This window comes from Monomorium pharaonis, chromosome 11, assembly GCF_013373865.1.
Source record: "Monomorium pharaonis isolate MP-MQ-018 chromosome 11, ASM1337386v2, whole genome shotgun sequence".
In the NCBI taxonomy this organism is placed as follows: domain Eukaryota; kingdom Metazoa; phylum Arthropoda; class Insecta; order Hymenoptera; family Formicidae; genus Monomorium; species Monomorium pharaonis.
The window spans coordinates 14,872,656-14,892,407 of record NC_050477.1 but is presented as its reverse complement, the minus strand read 5'-3'; the positions used below and the strand labels follow the sequence as shown (position 1 = coordinate 14,892,407).

The following is a 19,752-nucleotide window of genomic DNA, read 5'->3' as shown; positions in this document are numbered from 1 at the left end:
TAGATCTACATCTTTTTTTTTTTTAGAATTAAGAACCAATTGATTTTCAGATAAATATGGTAATATATCTAATGAACAAATGTGTCTGCACAAAGATATACATATATTGGATGTACAGTATAAACATTTATCCATTAAATAATTTGTCACATAGCACAAGCAGATGGAACAATCGTAGATTTTATTCAAAGATGGTTGAAGAATCTGAGAAACATAAAACTCTTCTCTTTGTGACACCCTGTATAAAACAAATATAACAAAGTTCTCTTACGGGGTCCCGTATAGACAGTCTCGGATACATTTCCTTCAATCTACCCCACAGTCTACCGCACAAATGTTATCACTTTTTACTACGGATAACGCGATGTAAAAACGATTGGGAGAAACGGGAAGTAGAGAGCTCGTGCGAGGCATTGCGTGTGTAGATTGACCTGCGCAGACAAAAGCAAACCTGCTTTCGAGGGTCGCCACGGTACGAAAGCGGTCCCTCAGGGACGACACTAGGAAGGGCGGAGAAAATGAAAATCTATTTCCAACATCGTTAAATAGGTGTAACGCCAAGAGTATGAACGGTACGCCCATTCGAAGCCGTTCTCGTGCGTCATTCGCACGAACAAACTGCTTATATCCCAGTACGTAATCAGTTCTTGATCGATCAAGCAAGTTCTTATTTAGCTCTTTGCTACATTAATTGTAGCAAATTCATTTCCTTTTACGTGCACAATCTGATCTTGATCAGAATCCTTTCGCAAAACTTGTATAACTTATTGTTAAGTAGCGTTAAATAATTTCAGAAAAAAAATTTTTTTTAAAGTATAAGTAAAACAAAATTTTTAAAAACTTGGATATTTTATTTTATATTTAAAAATAATTATTGTATCTTCTCTTTTACAGTAAACTCGTATTTATTTCTTATTATGTATTTTTTTAAATATTTCTTCTAAATATCTCTTTGAGCTCGAATTAATCAAAAATAAATTTAAAGTCAATTAAAATTACAATTAAATTTTTTAATTAAATATAGCTATTTATATTGAATTTATATAATTAAATATAAATATAACTTTAACAAAATTATAAGTTTCTATAAGAAATAAAACAAACGTAACTTAACGTTACAAAAACAGTTTGAGATATTTCCGTTAAAAAAATTAAAAATATATCAAAATTATTTAATTATTTCAATATACATAATATTAAAAAATATATTGTTTTTGTTTGATTTAAACAATGAAATAAGCAAAAAAGTTATATGAAGAAAAACTTTTAAATATAAATCAAACTTAAACATGCAATAAAATGTCCGGCAATCGTGTATAAATAGTAAAAAAAAGAACGGGAGTAAAATCTAAAAATATACTCGAGCGTCCATTCGAAGATCCAATCTTTCATGTTTGTCTCACGATATCGATCGTGACGAGGTCGCCATGTATGAATGAAAAGCCGCCCCTCGGAGTCTCATATCTCGTAAATAAACACATGAATCGTGAGGCCTGATCTTTAAAGGATAGTTTACGCACGCTTCTGCCATCGCGCATCCTGGCATTGAAATCACCACTCAATAATGGCCAGCGATCGCAACGCTGTCCACGGTATCTCACGGTCAATCATTTACAACGAATCAAACCGATTCATTTGTGACCCTCAATGACCAGACTTATTGGTTACATTCGTTACCAAGGTGTTCCTCGCAGCTTTTTTCTCGTCATATAATTCTATTGTATAATTATCGAATTATGACAATTATGTAAAGAAACTTGTTCGATTAGTTGTTAAATATCTGATAATTATTAATAGGTTTATTATATATATGCATATGTGTAAAATTGTTTTATTATTTTCAAAATAAAGTTTATTAGGATCTTGGAATCTGTGTAAAAAGGATTGACGAAGGATAATGATGCAGCTTTTTGTCATTAACAACGCTAATGCAAATCTATAAGAAATTAAAACAATTAAGCAATTCCTTCTAATAGAATAGTACTCCATTTTTGTGATTTGATATAGAAAGTAGTGCGGCAATCGTTCTAATAAAATTAGTTTTGCAATGTCGTTACGATACGCTTCATCTAAATTATGCTATTCATAATATGCAATTGTACATATTTAATAACAATTAAGCCTGTTTGTTTTAGCCGAACTTGTTGCACGATTCACCTTTCTTCATTTTCTTTTTCCGTTGGAGAGAAGATAAGAAGAGATAAGTAAACTGTGCATGAAGAAATAATTTTATCAGTTTTCTATCACTACTGCAATAGTCAGACTTGGACCAATTAAATCGATCTAACAGTGTTTCTTTATCAATACAAAATCAATGTATTAAATTAGAGATAATTAATCTTAGCGGCTTATTCTTATCATTGAATTTAATACTATCAGTACATTTTAAATTGCAATGACGCAATGTTTCTTAATGTTTCCTTTGATTGAGATTAATTTTCTGTAATCAAATAAAATGTATCTTTATTCTTCAACTTGTCTTTTTACGTTTAAACTTCGATAAATTTCTCCTCATACTCCTCTTTATGACATAATTCTGAGAAAAATCAAAGACTTCTATCAGACGAGACATTCCGGTATGACTGATACAATCTTTTCCTCGTCTGTGATTTACATAAATTAAACTGTTGGTATAATTCAATCGGAATTTTCTATTAAAATGACCGGCTGGCACGTAGTAATAGCGAACAATCTCCCAAGAATTCGACATTCGTTGCGCCGTCACTTAAATCTTAAATCGCTGAAATTATCAACGCAGTGGTGAAAGGGTCGATCGACGTATTAAACTCGCGATTCGTATTACGTAAAGGAGTAAAATATATAGATGAGATCATAAAGAGATAGTTGCGAAAAGAGCGCGAACTGCAAAAACGTGCAGATTAACTGTCAACTAAACTGTAACTAAATTTTATAAGAACGTAAAATAGAGAATACTTATGTTGTAAATTCATAGTGTAGTAAGCACTTTTAAATGCTTCATTCAAACTTGGATCTTGAGTTTTATTAGATGTATTTGCGCTACATGTTTATTGCGTTTTATAGGAAGGCAAAACTTCAAACATTAAAAAAAAAAAGATCTTGCAACTTCAACAAAAATTATATGTGTGTAAGAGTCAGCCGAGGTAGATAAACGATTAGCAAATACTGCGATATGCATATGTATTGCACTTAATCAGTCTAACTGATAGAAGCAGAATTTATAAATTCTATACGTAACAGCCAAAATTTTAGCAGATACAAAAATTAGCGATACATTTTGGTGACGTCGAGAAATCTGTTTATAACAATAAAAAAATTGTTGGGATAAAGAGAAACAAATCGACTCGATCGAGAGAAACGAGTACAAGCTGGAGATAGGAATCGAATTCTTTCGGTAAAAAAAAGCGATGGACTCTCTCAGTTTTAATTTATATTCCCAGGCACTGACTCGCGATGCGATTAGAATCTTTTTTCCGCGAAAGTCTAATTAATTTATTCCTGCTCGGTGCTCCAGGCCCCGAGAACGACGGCGTCCTAGCTTTTACGCCGCGACGATTTAAAAACTCCGTTTTAACTCTGCATCTCCGAATGCGAATCGGCGGTTGCACGCGCCGGTGCGCACCAAAGGTCATCGCACACAAATCAACAAAAGGCGGAGGTGCAAGTTGCCATATTGTTCGGCGGAATATCGGACGTTTCGGGAGGATCGACGCGCTTCCGCGACTTCGATCTTTGTCTCGCGCGTCAAATGTCATTCTTTCGTTAAAAAAAAAAAAAAAAAAAAAAATCCCCCACGCTTGCGATCAAGATTTCGTGATGAACAGAAAAATGATTGACTTTCCTGAAACCTTGAGCCATCGCCGGAAAGCGAAACTGGGAAACGAGCGATGCGCGAAAACCGTGACGCCGACAGAGAGATGCAAAGGTTTCGCGCGTGAAAATCTGTCAACGCGCGCGGTTCGGTCGGGGGATTCCCCTCGTTCGCCTCGGAAGAGTAAACGTCGCGTCTACGTCTCGGGTACGATATAATGCTGAAGGATAGCCAGACAACGGACAGCGGCACGATCGCCTCGGTCGCCGCGGCCGCGAGGCGAGCTTTCACTTTTCTCGATTTGCACAAGCGCCAGCGACCGTGCGAGTCCGTTCGTCCGTCCGTTTCGACCATCCTTGTCGTCATCGCCATACGGACGGCGCAAAAGCTCCCCTCGCGGGAGATGGGGGATGAGCGTGCGGCTCGTTTCCTCCCACGCGGGGAGGATGAGGAAGGGAAGAGAAACACAAGCACACATGCAACACACACACACACACACGCGAGCGCGAGCGCGCGCGCGCGCGTTTTATCGATCAGAACGCGCGGCGCGCTACCCTCTCGGCTACGCTCTCACCTGAACGCCGCTCTCCGTTGTCGCGACAACAGGAACCGCGGCGGCTGTTGCTCGCGACGGAATCGTCGCCGCCGTCGTCGCCATCCACGCTCCTCTGGATTCCTTTCTTCCGCTGCGAGCGTCGAGCGCCGTCGCGACGCTACGTCCACCGTCGTAGCGGCTCGCAATTCTTCCTCGCCGCGCGGGAAGTCTTTGTCGTTGTTGTTGTTGTCGTCGTCGTCGTCGTCGTCGGCACAGGCACCTCGCACCGGAGGAGCGCGCAATACATATTACACCTCGCGGTCTCGCGAGGAAGTCCGGGCGCACGCGCGCGCGCGTGTACGTGTGCGTGCGTGCGTATGCGTATATCTGTTATCACCACCGCACCGCACTCCGATTTAATCGCTCGCGCGCAGCGAACAACCCCGCGACGACGACACCCCGACGCGCGACGCGACCGTTCGACAGACACTGGACAAAATGGCGCGTCATTGTCCCGCAACTCCGACGCCAGAGAGCGCGCCCGCGCAGGGTAGGGGCGGGGGAGGAGAGATCGCGCTGCGGTGGAGCGTGGAGCGAGCGCGAGCGCGGCCGCTCGCCCGCTCGCCGCCGACGTCATGACGCTGCGACGCGCGAGCGGCGCGAGGCGCGAGGAACGGCGACGGCGGCAGACCGGGCAGACGGTGGTGGTGACGGAGTGACGGAGAGCGAACAGGTTCCTGTTCGGCCGAAAACCACGCCTCCTCGGGTATTCAAGTCGCGTCGATAGCGATCGTGTGGCTTAAGGGAATTGCTCCTTCGTGGCGACCTAGCCCGGAAGCGAGATGTTTTTCGTATCCCCTCGCATTGAAAATTGACGCATTTCCCTCAACTCCCGTAAATCCTGGTAAACAGGTATCCCCGTCTTCCCCCCGTCCCTCTGCGCATTCAGCCTGACCGGAAAACCGAGAGGGCGAACTCAAAATCGAATTGCATTCATTATATGAAAAACGATAAAGGAGGACGATGTCATTCTCATTCTGGAATCATGTTATTTGTTGCAATACGTACTGTTTGTAAAAGTCTCGAAAATAATGAATTAGATACAATAACAAATTAGAAACGAAATGTATGTGTCCTATGCAAATTTTAAAATGTAAAAATAACACTGCAATTTTTAAGCAGTAGGTTTTTCTTATACGAACGTATCAACATGGAAAGAAAACAATGCATTAACAATATTAGCTAACAGTCTAATTGATAATCTTATTAATTCAATAACAATAATTTAATGAAACAAATAACTGAGAATTGTATTAGGACTTGAGCACGACGTTTTTTCATTAATATTATTAATAAGTTAACAAGGTTATTTTCAATTAAACTGTTGTTAACTATGCTTAATGCAAAATTTTTTTCTGTATACACATATTTTTTATGTTCGATTAATTGAATTATATCAGCGAAAAAAAAATTATAGAAAATCATAAATTTTCTTTTGTCACTGAAGATCTCTATATAGATCGAAACGTTTGATCTTGTACATTATAATTATTCTTGAATTTTATATACATTAACATTAATAATCAGCACATCTCGTTAGCCCTTAATTCTTTATCTTCTGATTTTTAATATCTGGACCTTTTATTACAATATATTTTATCTTTAATTTTTAATTTTCTTTCAGTTTTATTCAAAATTATCCAAAAAATGTCAACAAATTTCAATACACGCAAATATTTTTCGGTATACTGAATCTTCGTAAAGATTCCGTCGCATCATCCTTGGATAGTTTCCGAGTTGGCGAAAAAAGAGAGGGGGATAATGTGGGGTGACGAGTAACGATTCCTAGAAACGTATTCTTGGTTTCCGAGAAACGAGGGATGATCGGGCTCCTGATTCTGCGTCCATCACCGAAAGACGTGCGCATGTTGCGCAGAAGATCGAATATACATATATACATATCTATATAATATATCTATATATATCTGTATAATAAGGACGCAATTGTGTATTCTAAAAGAGCGTAATATTTACGAATGAGACATACGTCATATCGCACGACTCTGGTCTCTCATCTCGCTTCTTCTTTGGTAACCGCAGTCATCGTCCGTCTATTGACGCCCGCCCTTCCTTCTCTCACTGCTACTTCCTTCTACTCGAAAGTTTCTTTCACGTGACCGTAGGCCCGACAACCGCAACCTGGTCGATTCCCAAATGACGTCACAACCACCTCGTCCATCCCTCTTCATCTCGTAGTAACCGTGACCGTGATGATCAAGGTCTCGTGTAAGCGCCTACGCGTTACTCGGAAAATACGTAGGAGTTAAAAAACGAGAATGAATTCGGAAATAAATCCGCGTCTAACGATAAGAAAAATGTGAAAGGGTAACATTCATTTTTCTTAGAAAAATCTGTCAAGTTTTAGAATAGTAAATTTTCACGCATTTTCCAAATAATATTAGTAAATATATAATAAATAATGTCAATTATGTATTAATCAATGTTAAAATTTGTTATCCTCATATAAATACTTAATATATTTTTATCTAAATAGTCTTTATTTTAAAAATGTTATATTAGACAGTATTAAAATTTGTACATCTCAACATAGTAGAAGCCTAATGTAGTTTTATCTAAACAGTCTTTATTTTAAAACTATATATTACATATACACAAAATAATAAACTTTATAATAAGTTACCTTATGCTATATTATATCACAATTTTTTAAATAATTATATCTAGGAACTCTCTTTAAAATTTGTACTTATTCCATTCATCTTGTAAAATCGTAATATTTTTAAAATAAAGATACAAATATGACAAATTTATTCACTCCATTTGCTTCTCAGAAATTGAAATAGTTATTTATAGATAAAAATACCTTTTTCAAATGTAAAATAATTAAGAAAAGCATTCAATTTCCACTGTGACTCTTCAAGTTTTTATATCCCTGCACTACGTTTTCTACTTTTGCAAAAGCCTCCAAGAAGTCGTCTTCCTCCAAACCAAATTGTTTATATTGGTGCAAAAAAGCCGCACATTTATAGGAGTCCCACGCTTTGTTCAGATATACATCCAGTGGCCGATGTATCTCCGAATGATTGCTGAGCAACGCCAGGAACTTGTCTCGGTTTAAAAATCGACGTTCCTGATGCAAATGAGTAAAGAAATTCATGGTAATCCACTCTGGGTATAGATGCCTTTTCTGCCAATCTTCCAACGCTATAAGATCATTCTTCATGGATTTGCCACGAGTTATGAGAACATTGGACACGCAAGGGCTATACACATGAGACATTGCTGTTTTTCTTAACGTAGGATTCGGTGCCTTCAGTTGAGAGTTTGTTAATTCCACCTGTGATGACTTTGATACGCGAAGAGTCTGCTTCAAATGACGAATGTACACCTCCCAATTGTGCGTAGGCTCAAACTGCAGGGATGTAGCAGGAGTGTGTGGAGTACTCTTGATCGTTGCAAATCTAAAATTTGGATGAGCAGCTACTTTTGATATTAAAAAATTTGCGTCACACTTTGCATTGTTTGTAGGCTGAAAAACAGCGAGCAGATTTTCAGAGATAATGCCATTCATATCACGCAGCGTGGTATTGCAATTCCTTAACAAATTGGTACACATAGAGTGCATCTGCTCATTCTCAAATAACACGGTGAGGTCCGCTCTGTCTGAGAACTTGGCCAGAGTCAGCACAGTATTATAATTCTGGGTGCAAACTTCTCCAAAGGTAAATGGCAGTACAACTGTTGCAACAATGGGCTTGACTTCATACTCCTCTCGCAGAAGCTCGACCATGCAGCTTCCTATACCAGATCCCGTACCACCAGCTGAACTTAGGAGCAGAAGAAATCCCTCGGAACGATCTAACTTCTCCATCTCCTGTCGCGTGGCGTTCAGAACGATATTTGATAGGCGCCGACTGTTTGTCGTGTAGCCGTAAGCCCAGTTGTTGGCGGAACCACCGCCAGATTGGCAAACGACGTTACCTGTTCGGTAAAGCCATGATGCGTTCGCGTTTTGATACACCTTGTTCACGACCTTCTCCTCGGTGTCGACGAGAATCGCCCTGGCGAAGTGTCTTCGACCGCACTCGGCGATTCCATCGAACCACCTCTCGATAGTACTTTCCGTGTACTCGTAGTTCGCACCGTAGGAAACGCCGGTGCTCGAGGTCGCTACGTCCGCGGCCACCCTCGAGAACAGATCGCATCCGAGTTGATTCCCGCATTGTCCGAACTGCAGCGTGAGCATATTCGGGTATTCTACCGACGAGGTAAATCTAATCCTTTTATCATCAACAAATCATTCCGTTCAAATGTATTTCTGACCCTGAAGAAAGTACAGGTTATGATGACGATTTACGTGATGCACTTGAAACAGAGTATTATGATTCTTACATGAGAAAAGTATTGAACTTGAGCTGACGTTTGCCAAGGAGCTCCGTTCCGTTGAACAATTACACTGCGCCATCGCTTCCCGCCAAAATCGTGTACAATTGATAATAACACAATTTATCACTGTCACTTTCTGCATCCGTGAGGTGCAGAGTGCAGAGCAGTGCAGAATACTGGGGGTGCGTTCCGTTTCACGCATAGACCGCATGAGACGATCGCATAAGCGCATGAGTCCGTTCCGTTTCTCTATGCGCAAAACCAAAATGGCAGTCGCGCATAGACATCGCATGAGCTGATGCCTCACCTCGAGAGCTGAGGCAGTTCATGCTTTCTCATGCGCTGTGTGGTGGGGCGCGGGAGACCATTCCCATGCGCGCATGAATTGCGCATGGAGTGAAACGGAACGATCTTCAAGTTTTCCATGCGCTTCATGCGTGAAACGGAACGCACCCCTGCAAAGTCGAGACAAATTTTGTACAGTCTGTAGATCGTAGATGTTAGATGCGGTCATGTCCGCCATATTTAAAAATATTTAAGGTTATAGTAGATTATAGTGAAAATAGGGGCACTTTTGATTTCGTGAATAATATAAATATTATAATGAGTAAATGTTTAATTAAATCTTGTAAAAATAGATCACAGAAAAACCCAAATATTCGATTTTTTCGATTCCCCAAAAATGAAGTATTATTATCGAAATGGGTGGCAGCTTGTGAGGAGGAAAATGTGAACGTGAGAGATGGTATGTATAAATCAAATACATTCTCGTTTAATTGTGAGAATAAAATTGATAATCAAATACTCTTACTCATGCACAATGAAAATAATATGTTACATTCTTCTAGGACGCATCTGTTCTGTCCATTTCAGTGCAACAGCATTTAAAGATCTTTCACATTTAGGCCATTCACGACAAACTAAAACACGTTTATTAAAATCTGATGCAGTGCCTACACTAAATTTGAATCCATTAACTAGCCAAAGTGAACAAGTAACATCTTCAGCAACTACAAGTATGTATTGTTATATAATGTGGTTGAGTAACACATTAAGCAGATATAAGGTTTATTGTTGGATTTCAAAAATATTGAGTTCAAAAATCTACTACATTTGTATATAATTATGGTATTAAAACATGATTTGGACAACTTATAACATATACTTGCTTGACATATTATTTGATTGGATTCTATATGTATATGGTTTTCTATTTGAAAACTTATACAATATATTTGGGTTTTTTTGTCAGGATATGATGAATCTATAACAATATCAAGTGCAATACCTGCTGCAAATGATATACTAGCTGAAAAACAAATGGAGGCTTCAACGTCAAAACTTTTGTTAAAATTTGGTAAGAATTTAAAAATATAATACAGTTTTCTTTTAAATAGAAATTTTGATTTAATCTAACCTAACCTAACACAATATATTATCTGTTTTCTTTCAGAATGTGATGAATATATACCAAGTACGATGTCTGTTGGAAATAATATGCTGCCTGAAAAACAAATGGAGGCTTCAACGTCAGGACTTTTGTTAAAATTTGGTAAGAATTAAAAAAATATATATTATGATTTTCTGTTTTAAATATAAATTTCAATTTAAGCTTGCACAATATATTATTTGTTTTTCTTTTAGAATGTGACGAATCTATGCCAAGTACGATATCTACTGCAAATAATATATTGTCTGAAAAACAAATAGAGGCTTCAACGCCAAGACTTTTGTTAAAATTTGGTAAGATTTAATTAAAAAATATATATTGTGGTTTTCTGTTTTAAATATAAATTTTAATTTAAGCTTACACAATTTTTTTTTTTTTTAAGAATGTGATGAATCTATACCAAGTACGATATCTGCCGCAAATAATATACTGCCTGAAAATCAAATGGAGGTTTCAATGTCAAGACATTTGTTAAATTTTGGTAAGAATTAGTTTAAAAATGTACATTTTTGTATTTTGTTTACGCTTTTATAAAACGTATTTTTTTATATCTAAACAATGTATTTTAATTTTAATATGATTATTAATATTATATTTGTAACATTGCAGATAAAGTTAATACAATGTCTGAAAAATTATATCTTCATGAAATGGAAAAGTTAAAAAGAAATGGGCAGAGTTACTGATTAAGACTCCACAATATAAACTTATCAATCAAAAACAAAGCGAATAAAACAATATTAAAAAATATACACAAAAACATTCCTTTTACTAGAATGTCGGCACGTTGAAAATGGGCACCTACATTCGACTTGTTGAAACCTGAGACATATCAAAAAAACAAAAAAGGTGAGGAAAATTACTAACGTTAAAAAATAAAGCATATTTTTTACATTACATTTTGTAATTTAATACGTACATGTGTATATATATGATATGATATTAATAATATACTTTTAAAAATTGATTTTGTCTTCAACATGTTTTCCCTTTTAGTGTTTGATATAACATGCTGATCTAACATGCTTAAATAAAAAAAATTAACTATTGTACAATCTGAGAGGAGGAACCTGAGAGCGGTCATCGCGTCGTTTTAGGTATTTTCATCCATTAGCGTCTCTATGTGTACAAAATGTGCACATTGAACTATGTAGTCAAATATCTATGAATCCCGTAGGTAATGTGCATGACTTTTTGGGTCTCTTCTATGCTATGTCCACGTTTATTTGGTTCTGTTTCAGACCTGTAAATTTTACAATTATATGCATTTATATTTTAAATATGTTTTATGCAAATGTGCATAATCGTGTTCTATAAATGTGCAATACTGACACTGTACAGATATAGCAAGGAACAGAACCAATATTTTATCTCGCATCACGTTTATCACATATTATTTTGTTCCACATATATATGTGGAATACATATATGATAAAAATTCACTCACCGATTGCTGTCGCTGCTCCTGCTGCTGCTACTGCTACATTTCTTTTCCGGAATACCGGGTCGCTCCATGGATGCCGCTTTCTGTTGATATCATCCTGCTATTTTGAATCGAACCGCACATTAATAACGATTGCCCGATACTTTATTTGGCACTCCCGATATTACGGATAATATTTCACACACGAGTAAAACGTAAACCGCGCGCGAGAATTTCACTTGGCGCGACCGTTACATTTGAAAAAATACATGAAAAAGACGGCTCGTCAAGACACACTGAACAGAAGTAAATCAATTCGCTCCCAGAGTTTTGTATCTCTGTATGATTGCGCGACGACTAGTAAAGTTTCATTATTGGCACGATCGACATTCTACCGAACGGATTGCGTATCTCCTCGAGCGAATACGTGCACACGAAAACTTTGCTCGGAACGAAAATCAACATGGCGCGAAAGTGGCGTGACGTCACGTAACTTCGTGGAAACGCAGGTCGAGGAAAGCGGTAAGAAAACCGTTTGAATGAAAATTACACGCTGAGATGCAACGAATGGAGACAAATTCGTTTCGAGAAAACGCTTGTCCAAAGTTTTTTCCGTCATCGAAAAAAAGCGAGGCTCGAGTCCCCTCGACAATTTCCGAAAAACGATTATCCGAAGCATCGAAGCGGAAGCTTCGCTTCTAGGAAATCGTCCCCTCGACGATTTCCGAGAAACGATTATCTTCCCTTTTCCGCGAAATCCCGAGTCTCTCGACTCACGGTAGCCAATCAGCTACTAGCTCTGTCTACTATTCTCTCCTTCCCTCTTTCAAACGTTTCGACGACTCCGCGCGGACCAGGCTCAGTTGCCTGACGAGAGGAGGGTCACTCGGTCCGTAGGTCAGTTGTGTCGCGAAGATTCGGTTGTGAATATGTACTCTGCTCATCTATCGAAAAAGAATATCGCGATCGCCTCGTGTGTGTGTGTTGTGTGTTCGTGAGTGCATCGTCGTTGCCTTCCTCGCTGCTTCAGGACCACCTTCGCCGTTGCCTCCGTCTCTGCTTCAGGACGATCGCTGTGGACCGCTGCGAACGAGCGCGGTGAGTACATTATATTTTAGTAATAATAATACTTTTCTAAGAGCAAAAAGTCGACTTTAAGTTGACTTAAAGTCGACTTTAAGTCGACTTAAAGTCGACTTCATCGAAATTTGACTTGGCCTGAAGTCGACTTTTTTAAGGACGAAAGTCGACTTTAAGTCGGCTTATTGTCGGCGAATGATCCAAAAAACGTCGACTAAAAGTCGACTTCCCGTCATTACAAAAAGTTGACTTTCCGTCAACTTTAAACGTCAGATTTCAGTCACTTTTTATGCAGGGGATCTATTCTGTACTGCCTACCGACAACTATCGGTGTTGTTGCACAGATATTTTATATGGCAAAAAGCCTGCACAACGACGCCGATAGTTGTCAGTAGCCAGTACAGAATAGGGCCCCAGATCGAAAACGCGGAAATTATGGATGGAAGTATATTTTTAAGGTTATGAATAGATGTTTAACTCGTTCTGTGAAATATAAGGAAAAGTTTTCGGGATAATTCCCAAAACATCAAAGAAATAGACGTAATTTGCTGCTTTATTATCGTGATTCTGAACCTCCTGTTTCAAACAAATCATTATGGTGGTGATATTTTTATTCCTAAGTCATCTGCGATTTATGATAACTCAATAAATAATTTGGCAGACGTTTCGTTTTCCGATGCATTAGTAACTACGCCGATTCTCTTTTTCTTGTCGACCCAAGCACGAAATCTTTTACGTCTAATGAATGACGCAGATTGAGCAATAGCACTGATAACACATATATGCAGATATATGCGCTTTCCGAACGCAGCCCTAGTCGTGACTTTTCCTCAACTTCTAGAAGTCGACTATTTAGAAGTCGACATTTAGTTGACTTTCTGTCAACTTCTAGAAGTCGACTATTTAGAAGTCGACATTTAGTCGACTTCCTGTCGATTTTTGCTTCACTATAATCCCGTCGGTTGATTTTAATCATTTAATCATCAAGTTTAAGCAATTTTTTAATAGATATTTATTAAACTTCTTTAAGTCTTTTAAAATATACTTGGCTAACTGTATTGATTTCAAATTTATTTTGGAAAGCACGCGTTTATGTACTTGGTGTATCTTTTTTACTTTTTTAAGGTTTTTTTAAGGGATTTTACTCCTTTTTGTAAAAATTAAACAGTTACTTCCTTTTTTAATTACATTAAGTTTTATTATACATATTTTTAAATGTGTTAATTTGATATGTATGTATGTATATATGTATATATTTTCCATAATTTATTTTATTTTATTTGTTCTGCAAAAAATATGAATGCATTTTTAGCATTTTGAAGCCAATTACATTTCTTTATACTTAAATCATTTATTAACACCCATTTTGCGCTTTTAGTACATATCATGTTTGTATAATGTCTATCTATTATATTTTCATTGTGATAAAAGATTGTACTAATAATTTTATACTTATTTGCATTGACAGATAAACATTTTTTATCAATATTTTTGATATTTATTACATATATATTTGTATATTATTTGTTTATGTTATTATTATTTATTTATTTTATTTTTAATAATTTTATTAAATTTTTTCGTGTACTAATATTACTTACATTACTCACATTCAGACGTTTGTTGTAATTTTATTATTAATTTTTATATTAATATTTTTGACATTTACATATATATCATGTATTTGTTTATGTTATATATTTATTTTAATTTTGTTAACTTATACTTTTCTCGCATACCAAATTCACTATTTATATTATAAAATAATTTTTTATGTTTTAGTTTTATAAAATTATATGTAGGCACATTGTGAAGCCTCTTGAACGACAAATCGGCTTTGCGTGTGTGTGTGTGTGTGTGTGTGTATGTACATGTGAATCTGTAGAAAATAACTCAAATAAGCTTTTTCGCGCAAGAAATCTCAAGATCACAGAATTATTAAGTTTGTTATATTTTTTCGCATACCAATATTTACCACTTACATTACGAAATAATTTTATTTTAATTTTATGAAATTGTATGTAGGAACATTGTGAAGCCCCTTGAACGACAAACTGGCTTTACGTGTGTGTGTACATGTGATCTGTGGAAAATAATCTAAGTGAGCTTTTTCGCGCAAAAGATTACGAGATCTCAGAAATGAGTGTACCAATTTTAATCGGAGTGGTCGCAATCGAAAGCTTACATCAATATTATATAACAAAATTGCCATTAGATTTTTGATTATGATTTTAGTTTCCGAGATATTTTAACTGAAAGTGAATTTGACAGCTAAATTCCAAATAAAGCTTAGTAGCGGCGTGACATTTGCGCAGTGAAGTTCGCGTAATTATTAATATTTTTCAATATTTTTTTATTCCGACCGTCGCCACCGTATTCGCGAGAAGCGTGAAATGCAAATAGTTTCATTATTCTTACGATCATTATTCTAACGACAGTTTTTGTTAGTTCTCACATAGCTCCGACTATTTCCATGCGTTTTATTAATTATCTTTGTTAATTATTTTTTAACATTTTATTCCGACTGTCGACACAGTATTCGCGAGACGCGTGAATTGCAAACAGTTTTAATCATTATTCTTACGACAGTTTTCGATAGTTCTCACATAGCCCCGATCATTTCCATCCGTTTTATTAATTAATTTCGTTAATTAATTATTTTTCAAAATTTTTTTCTCCTACCGTCACAGTATTCGCGAGGCGCGTAAAGTGCAAACAGTTTCGATTACTTTTTTGACAGTTCTCAGTAGTTCTCGCACAGTTTCGACCTATTTCACGCGTTTTAATAACAGTTTCGTCAATTAATTATTTTTTGACATTTTTTTATTCCGACCGTCGACACGTATTTGCGAGAGGTGTGAGATGCAAACAGTTTTGATCACTTTTTTGATAGTTCTCAATAGTTCTCACACAATTTCGACTTATTTCATGCATTTTAATAACAGTTTTGTAAGTTAATTATTTTTCGACATTTTTTTATTCCGACCGTCGGCACGTTTCGACCTATTTCATACGTTTTAATAACAATTCCGTCGATTAATTATTTTTAAACAATTTTTTATTCCGACTGTCGGCACAGTATTCGCGAGACGCGTAAATTGCAAACAGCTTTGATCATTATTTTACGACAGTTTTCGTTAGTTCTCACATAGCCCCGACCATTTTTATGCCTTTTAATAATTAATTTTGTTAATTATTTTTTAACATTTTTTTATTCCGACCGTCGGCAACATATTCGCGAGAGGCGTCAAGTGCAAAGTTTCGATTACTTTTTTGACAGTTCTCAATAATTCTCGTTCAAGCCATATCTGAGTAGCTATACCATTAATTTTTAAAATTTCCAAAGAAATTGGTTTTCCAGTTTTCATTATTATAGTATTGGCAAATTTGTGAAACGGTATATTGAAATTTTTCCAAGTAATTTTATAATTTATTGATTGTAATTTGTCGATTTTTTTGTTCATTAATTCAATTACTTCTAATTAAGATAAAAGGCAACTTACCGCTTCGACGCGCAACAGCGGAGTTGTAACTGCATCTTGGCTACGTTGAAATAAAGTGTAATAAAAACGTACGAGTTTATAATGAACGGTCCAGTAAGTATAATATTTGTTAGTTATACAGTTATAACTTTACTTTATATGAAATAAAGAGAATTATTAAACACTTGTATATGTTTGCAGGCTACGAAGTGTGGATACTGTGGTCTTACTCTACGAGGGTCATGTGGAACAATACTAGATCATCATTGTTTTGTTTCCTATGATGAAAATACCGACGTTATAAATGTAGACGACAATGCTGTAGTCACTATGAGTATGTTAAACAATTCCTTTCATAAATGATTATAGTGACAGTTGCATGAAAAGCTAATATATTTATTTATTTATGTAGTGTAATTTGTAAGAAAGGCCTTATTATTTATGTTGTTATATTTATGTTATAATGTTAAATGTTTGGAACGGGCAATTTGATTATTTTATAGTAATTTTAATTATTATTTATTTATTTATTTTAAAGGAAAAAGGCATGAAATTGAAGATGTACAGTCTACATCTGCAGTTACGCAAGATGAGTTGTTGATTGAGTTGGTTCGTACTCGAAGGGCTTTGTGGGACCATTCTATTCTACTGAATCAAAGGACGAAATTAAAGAAAGATAATTTATGGCAAGAAATTGTAAATCTTTTACAAATAAAACATTGAAATAACCTTTTGCATTGTTATCTCTGCATATCTTATCGGTTCATCTCTTGCTTGCATGAGAAATTTATAATAACCATTAACATAATATTTGGATTCATGATGTACTGCTACTTTGAAATAATAAAATACACAAAGTATAAAATAACTTTTTCTTCAATTAACAGATTTGATGCGCTTGTTCCGCAATTTTATTTTTCTAATATTACATGGAGCACAATTTACGCGGAAAAGCGGGATTATATGGTGATAACTAAACATTATATTTCTTTATTAAAATGTATCTTTACTTAATTTATTGTAATTTGTATTAGTATACATATCTTTTCATGTCATCTATTAAATACAAGCATCTTAATCAATAAATACCGCTAAACATTCTTATTTTTTAATTCTCTATTCCGCTTTTCCGCGTAAATTGTGCTCCATGTAATATTAGGCAGTCAAAACAAACGGAACGAATCGCGGAAATCTAGTAAATTTGTCTTCCGTTTTTCCGCGTTTCCGCGCTTCATATAATGGCACCCTAAGACGTGACGTAAGCTAGACGGTTCATAAGCATTTAGATCGCTTACTGCTGTCAGCTGAGGCGAACGTAATATTGATAGTTGTGTAATGACCACTATGTCGAAATTATTTAACTGTCATCAAAAACTATTTTATTTTTTAATTAAATGTTTTAAAAATTAATAAAATTTGACTGCGCGTAATAATTACCTTTAGATACTATTTCTTTACATACATATATCTATGTTATATGTATATTAAGACCAGTTTTAACTCCGCTATAGATCTACTTTATCATTTAAGAAAAAATTGTTTTATTAATGAAATTATTTACCTACTTCTTAAGTACTAAATACTAAATAAAAAATACTCCATACAAAATACTAAATTCTTAAATATAATTTTACAATTTGTTGTAATTAGGGTTGCCATTTGTTCTTTTTTTCCCGGACACTGTCCTCTTTTTTAGGGCATTTGAAAACATCCAGAAGGATTTTTCAAAGCATTGAAAATTTATCCGGGAGAATTATGTGCGTCCGGGGTTTTAAATATTTTAATTATTTATTTCTTTTACCGTGCTTTTTTTCCAATGACATTACTTATTGAGCGGCTGAGTAACAATTAAATATAATAAAATATATTAAATATAATAAAATATATTAAATATAATAAAATATATTAAATATAATAAAATATATTAAATATAATAAAATATATTAAATATAATATATTATATTATTTTCAATAAATATATTAAATATAATAAAATTAAAATACTTAATAGACTTATAAGAGTATACCTTTGAGGCGAAGACAAAATCTTTCTATTGGAAAAAATAATCCGTTAGCGAAAGTGGTTTGTCTCTTCCACCTTTTGGATCTAGTAGTGCTTTTTGTCGAAAATTATAAGTTATGTTCCAATTTCTTAATACGTTAGTCCATGATTCTCGACTTATTTTCAGCCATTGAATGGCTGTTTTACACTTCGTCTTTTTTTACTAAATATAATTTGACAAATTAATTTACCAATATTCTATTAAAAATGACTCAATAATTAATCATTATCTAAATCAATAAATTTAAATACTTTCAGATGTACTCGTATTAATAGGCACATTTTTATTATTGTAGAATCTAAATTTATCAGTTAATTTATCAGTTAATTTTATTCTTATTTTTTTTTTGATTGGATCATTTGCAAACGGCTTGTATGCATATGTAGTCTATGATATATTTTCCAAAATGAACATTATTTCATTATTCGTATTAATTTTAATTATTAAATTTTAAAACTAAATAAGTAAATTTTACCTCGATCTCAGTTGGAAATAATTCGTATATTTTCTTAGATACGATGTGAAACTCTTCAAAAACAGGGCTACAAAAATGTTATAAAGATAAAGATAAGATTGTCTATCCGATCTGCAACAAATGTTACTGTTTTATAATATTTTTTCATTGAATTTAATATTTTCAGCTTATTGTAAAATACGCGCCACTTTTTTCAGTCTTGAAATACAGTTACTAGTTAGATACTGGTACTCAGAAGCATTTATAAGATTTCTTCCACAAAAGCTATATATAAGTTATTGGGAAAATAATACATATCTTAGCCAAGACTGACCATCCTGGCTGAGATATTATTTTTCGTAAGAGCTGTATATAAATTATTGGGAAAATAATACATACCTTAGCCAGGATTGACCACCCTGGCTGAGGAATTATTTCTCGCAATAAATTATTTGCAGTAATTCGGGAAAGAGGGGAAACCTTACAGATGCATTACAGCATCGAGTTCAGTGCATCATAGTATCTAGCTATATAGTAACTATTTCAAAACTGATAAATGTATCGGTGCGGTTTATATACGCTACAAATATTAAATTTACAAAAAATTATTATTTAGTACCAAATTTTCTTGCTGTAGATCAAATAATGTAATAATGTAATTTTTAAAAAGTATTAAAGTATTAAAAATACTTACTAACATTAGTTTGCAATATTTATTAATTACTATAAATTTATCTGATTATTCAGTTATCAAGAATAATTTTAAAAAATGTTGATTGCTTTTTAAATATATTTTTGCTGTAATATCAAATTAGATATAAAAAGGTATAACTTGTAGTTTAATAATTTTTAAAAATCTACATTTATCTTTAATAACTTTCTTATTAATGGATAAATTAAAGCAATATATTAATATTTTATGTATTCATGTTTCAAAAATCGAAATCGTTTCTGCTATCGTGTAATACATTGCAAATAATGTAACGTTTGAAAAAATTATTTATTCAAATCATTCTTACTGTATCGTGTTTCACATTTACATGATTATATGTAAATTATAAAATAATG

At 34.8% G+C, this 19,752-nt stretch overlaps 4 protein-coding genes across 9 annotated transcripts in view; 2 read left to right on the top strand and 2 right to left on the bottom strand.

The window, feature by feature from the left end:
* Positions 1-6,718, bottom strand: part of LOC105828610 (mitogen-activated protein kinase kinase kinase 13) — a 29,053-nt gene extending 22,335 nt beyond the window's left edge. Inside the window, exon 1 of one of the 4 annotated variants that reach the window (XM_036293489.1) lies at positions 6,373-6,718. The gene's annotated coding sequence lies outside the window, so the exon portion shown is untranslated. Of the gene's footprint in view, positions 1-4,364; positions 4,909-6,372 lie in introns of those variants that run through there. The other 3 variants (XM_012667054.3, XM_028191310.2, XM_012667058.3) reach the window with 3 other exon arrangements.
* Positions 6,719-6,864: 146 nt separating this feature from the next.
* LOC105840561 (tubulin delta chain) lies at positions 6,865-8,986 on the bottom strand. Its single transcript, XM_012687520.3, has 2 exons — positions 8,739-8,986; positions 6,865-8,670 (listed from the first exon to the last, which is right to left on the bottom strand). The coding sequence occupies exon 2, from the start codon at positions 8,590-8,592 to the stop codon at positions 7,243-7,245; it is 1,350 nt and encodes a 449-aa protein (XP_012542974.1). The 5' UTR covers positions 8,593-8,670; positions 8,739-8,986; the 3' UTR covers positions 6,865-7,242.
* Positions 8,987-9,124: 138 nt separating this feature from the next.
* LOC105840562 (THAP domain-containing protein 1) lies at positions 9,125-11,209 on the top strand. 3 transcript variants are annotated; one of them, XM_036293492.1, is made up of 8 exons: positions 9,131-9,477; positions 9,581-9,748; positions 9,985-10,089; positions 10,186-10,284; positions 10,377-10,475; positions 10,565-10,663; positions 10,792-11,031; positions 11,179-11,209. In XM_036293492.1, the coding sequence occupies exons 1-7, from the start codon at positions 9,237-9,239 to the stop codon at positions 10,866-10,868; spliced, it is 888 nt and encodes a 295-aa protein (XP_036149385.1). In that variant the 5' UTR covers positions 9,131-9,236; the 3' UTR covers positions 10,869-11,031; positions 11,179-11,209. The 3 variants fall into 3 exon arrangements, with proteins under 3 accessions (XP_036149387.1, XP_036149386.1, XP_036149385.1); XM_036293494.1 differs by lacking the exon at positions 10,186-10,284 and having other exon boundaries at positions 9,125-9,477; XM_036293493.1 differs by lacking the exon at positions 10,377-10,475 and having other exon boundaries at positions 9,125-9,477.
* A 4,190-nt stretch (positions 11,210-15,399) lies between these two features.
* On the top strand, positions 15,400-18,756 carry LOC118647918. Its single transcript, XM_036293875.1, has 3 exons — positions 15,400-16,281; positions 16,369-16,501; positions 16,706-18,756. Exons 1-3 carry the CDS (start codon positions 16,270-16,272, stop codon positions 16,888-16,890), a joined length of 330 nt encoding a protein of 109 aa, XP_036149768.1. The 5' UTR covers positions 15,400-16,269; the 3' UTR covers positions 16,891-18,756.
* Positions 18,757-19,752: the final 996 nt, after the last annotated feature.

Excerpts from the sequence above, each read along its gene's own strand:
- LOC105840561 (XM_012687520.3), bottom strand. The coding sequence starts at position 8,592 with ATGCTCACGCTGCAGTTCGGACAATGCGGGAATCAACTCGGATGCGAT.
- LOC105840562 (XM_036293492.1), top strand. The coding sequence starts at position 9,237 with ATGCGGTCATGTCCGCCATATTTAAAAATATTTAAGGTTATAGTAGAT. Across the intron at positions 10,285-10,376 it reads AGGACTTTTGTTAAAATTTG|AATGTGACGAATCTATGCCA; the intron begins GTAAGAATTAAA and ends TTTTTCTTTTAG. Across the intron at positions 10,664-10,791 it reads AAGACATTTGTTAAATTTTG|ATAAAGTTAATACAATGTCT; the intron begins GTAAGAATTAGT and ends GTAACATTGCAG.
- LOC118647918 (XM_036293875.1), top strand. Across the intron at positions 16,502-16,705 it reads CAATGCTGTAGTCACTATGA|GAAAAAGGCATGAAATTGAA; the intron begins GTATGTTAAACA and ends TTTATTTTAAAG.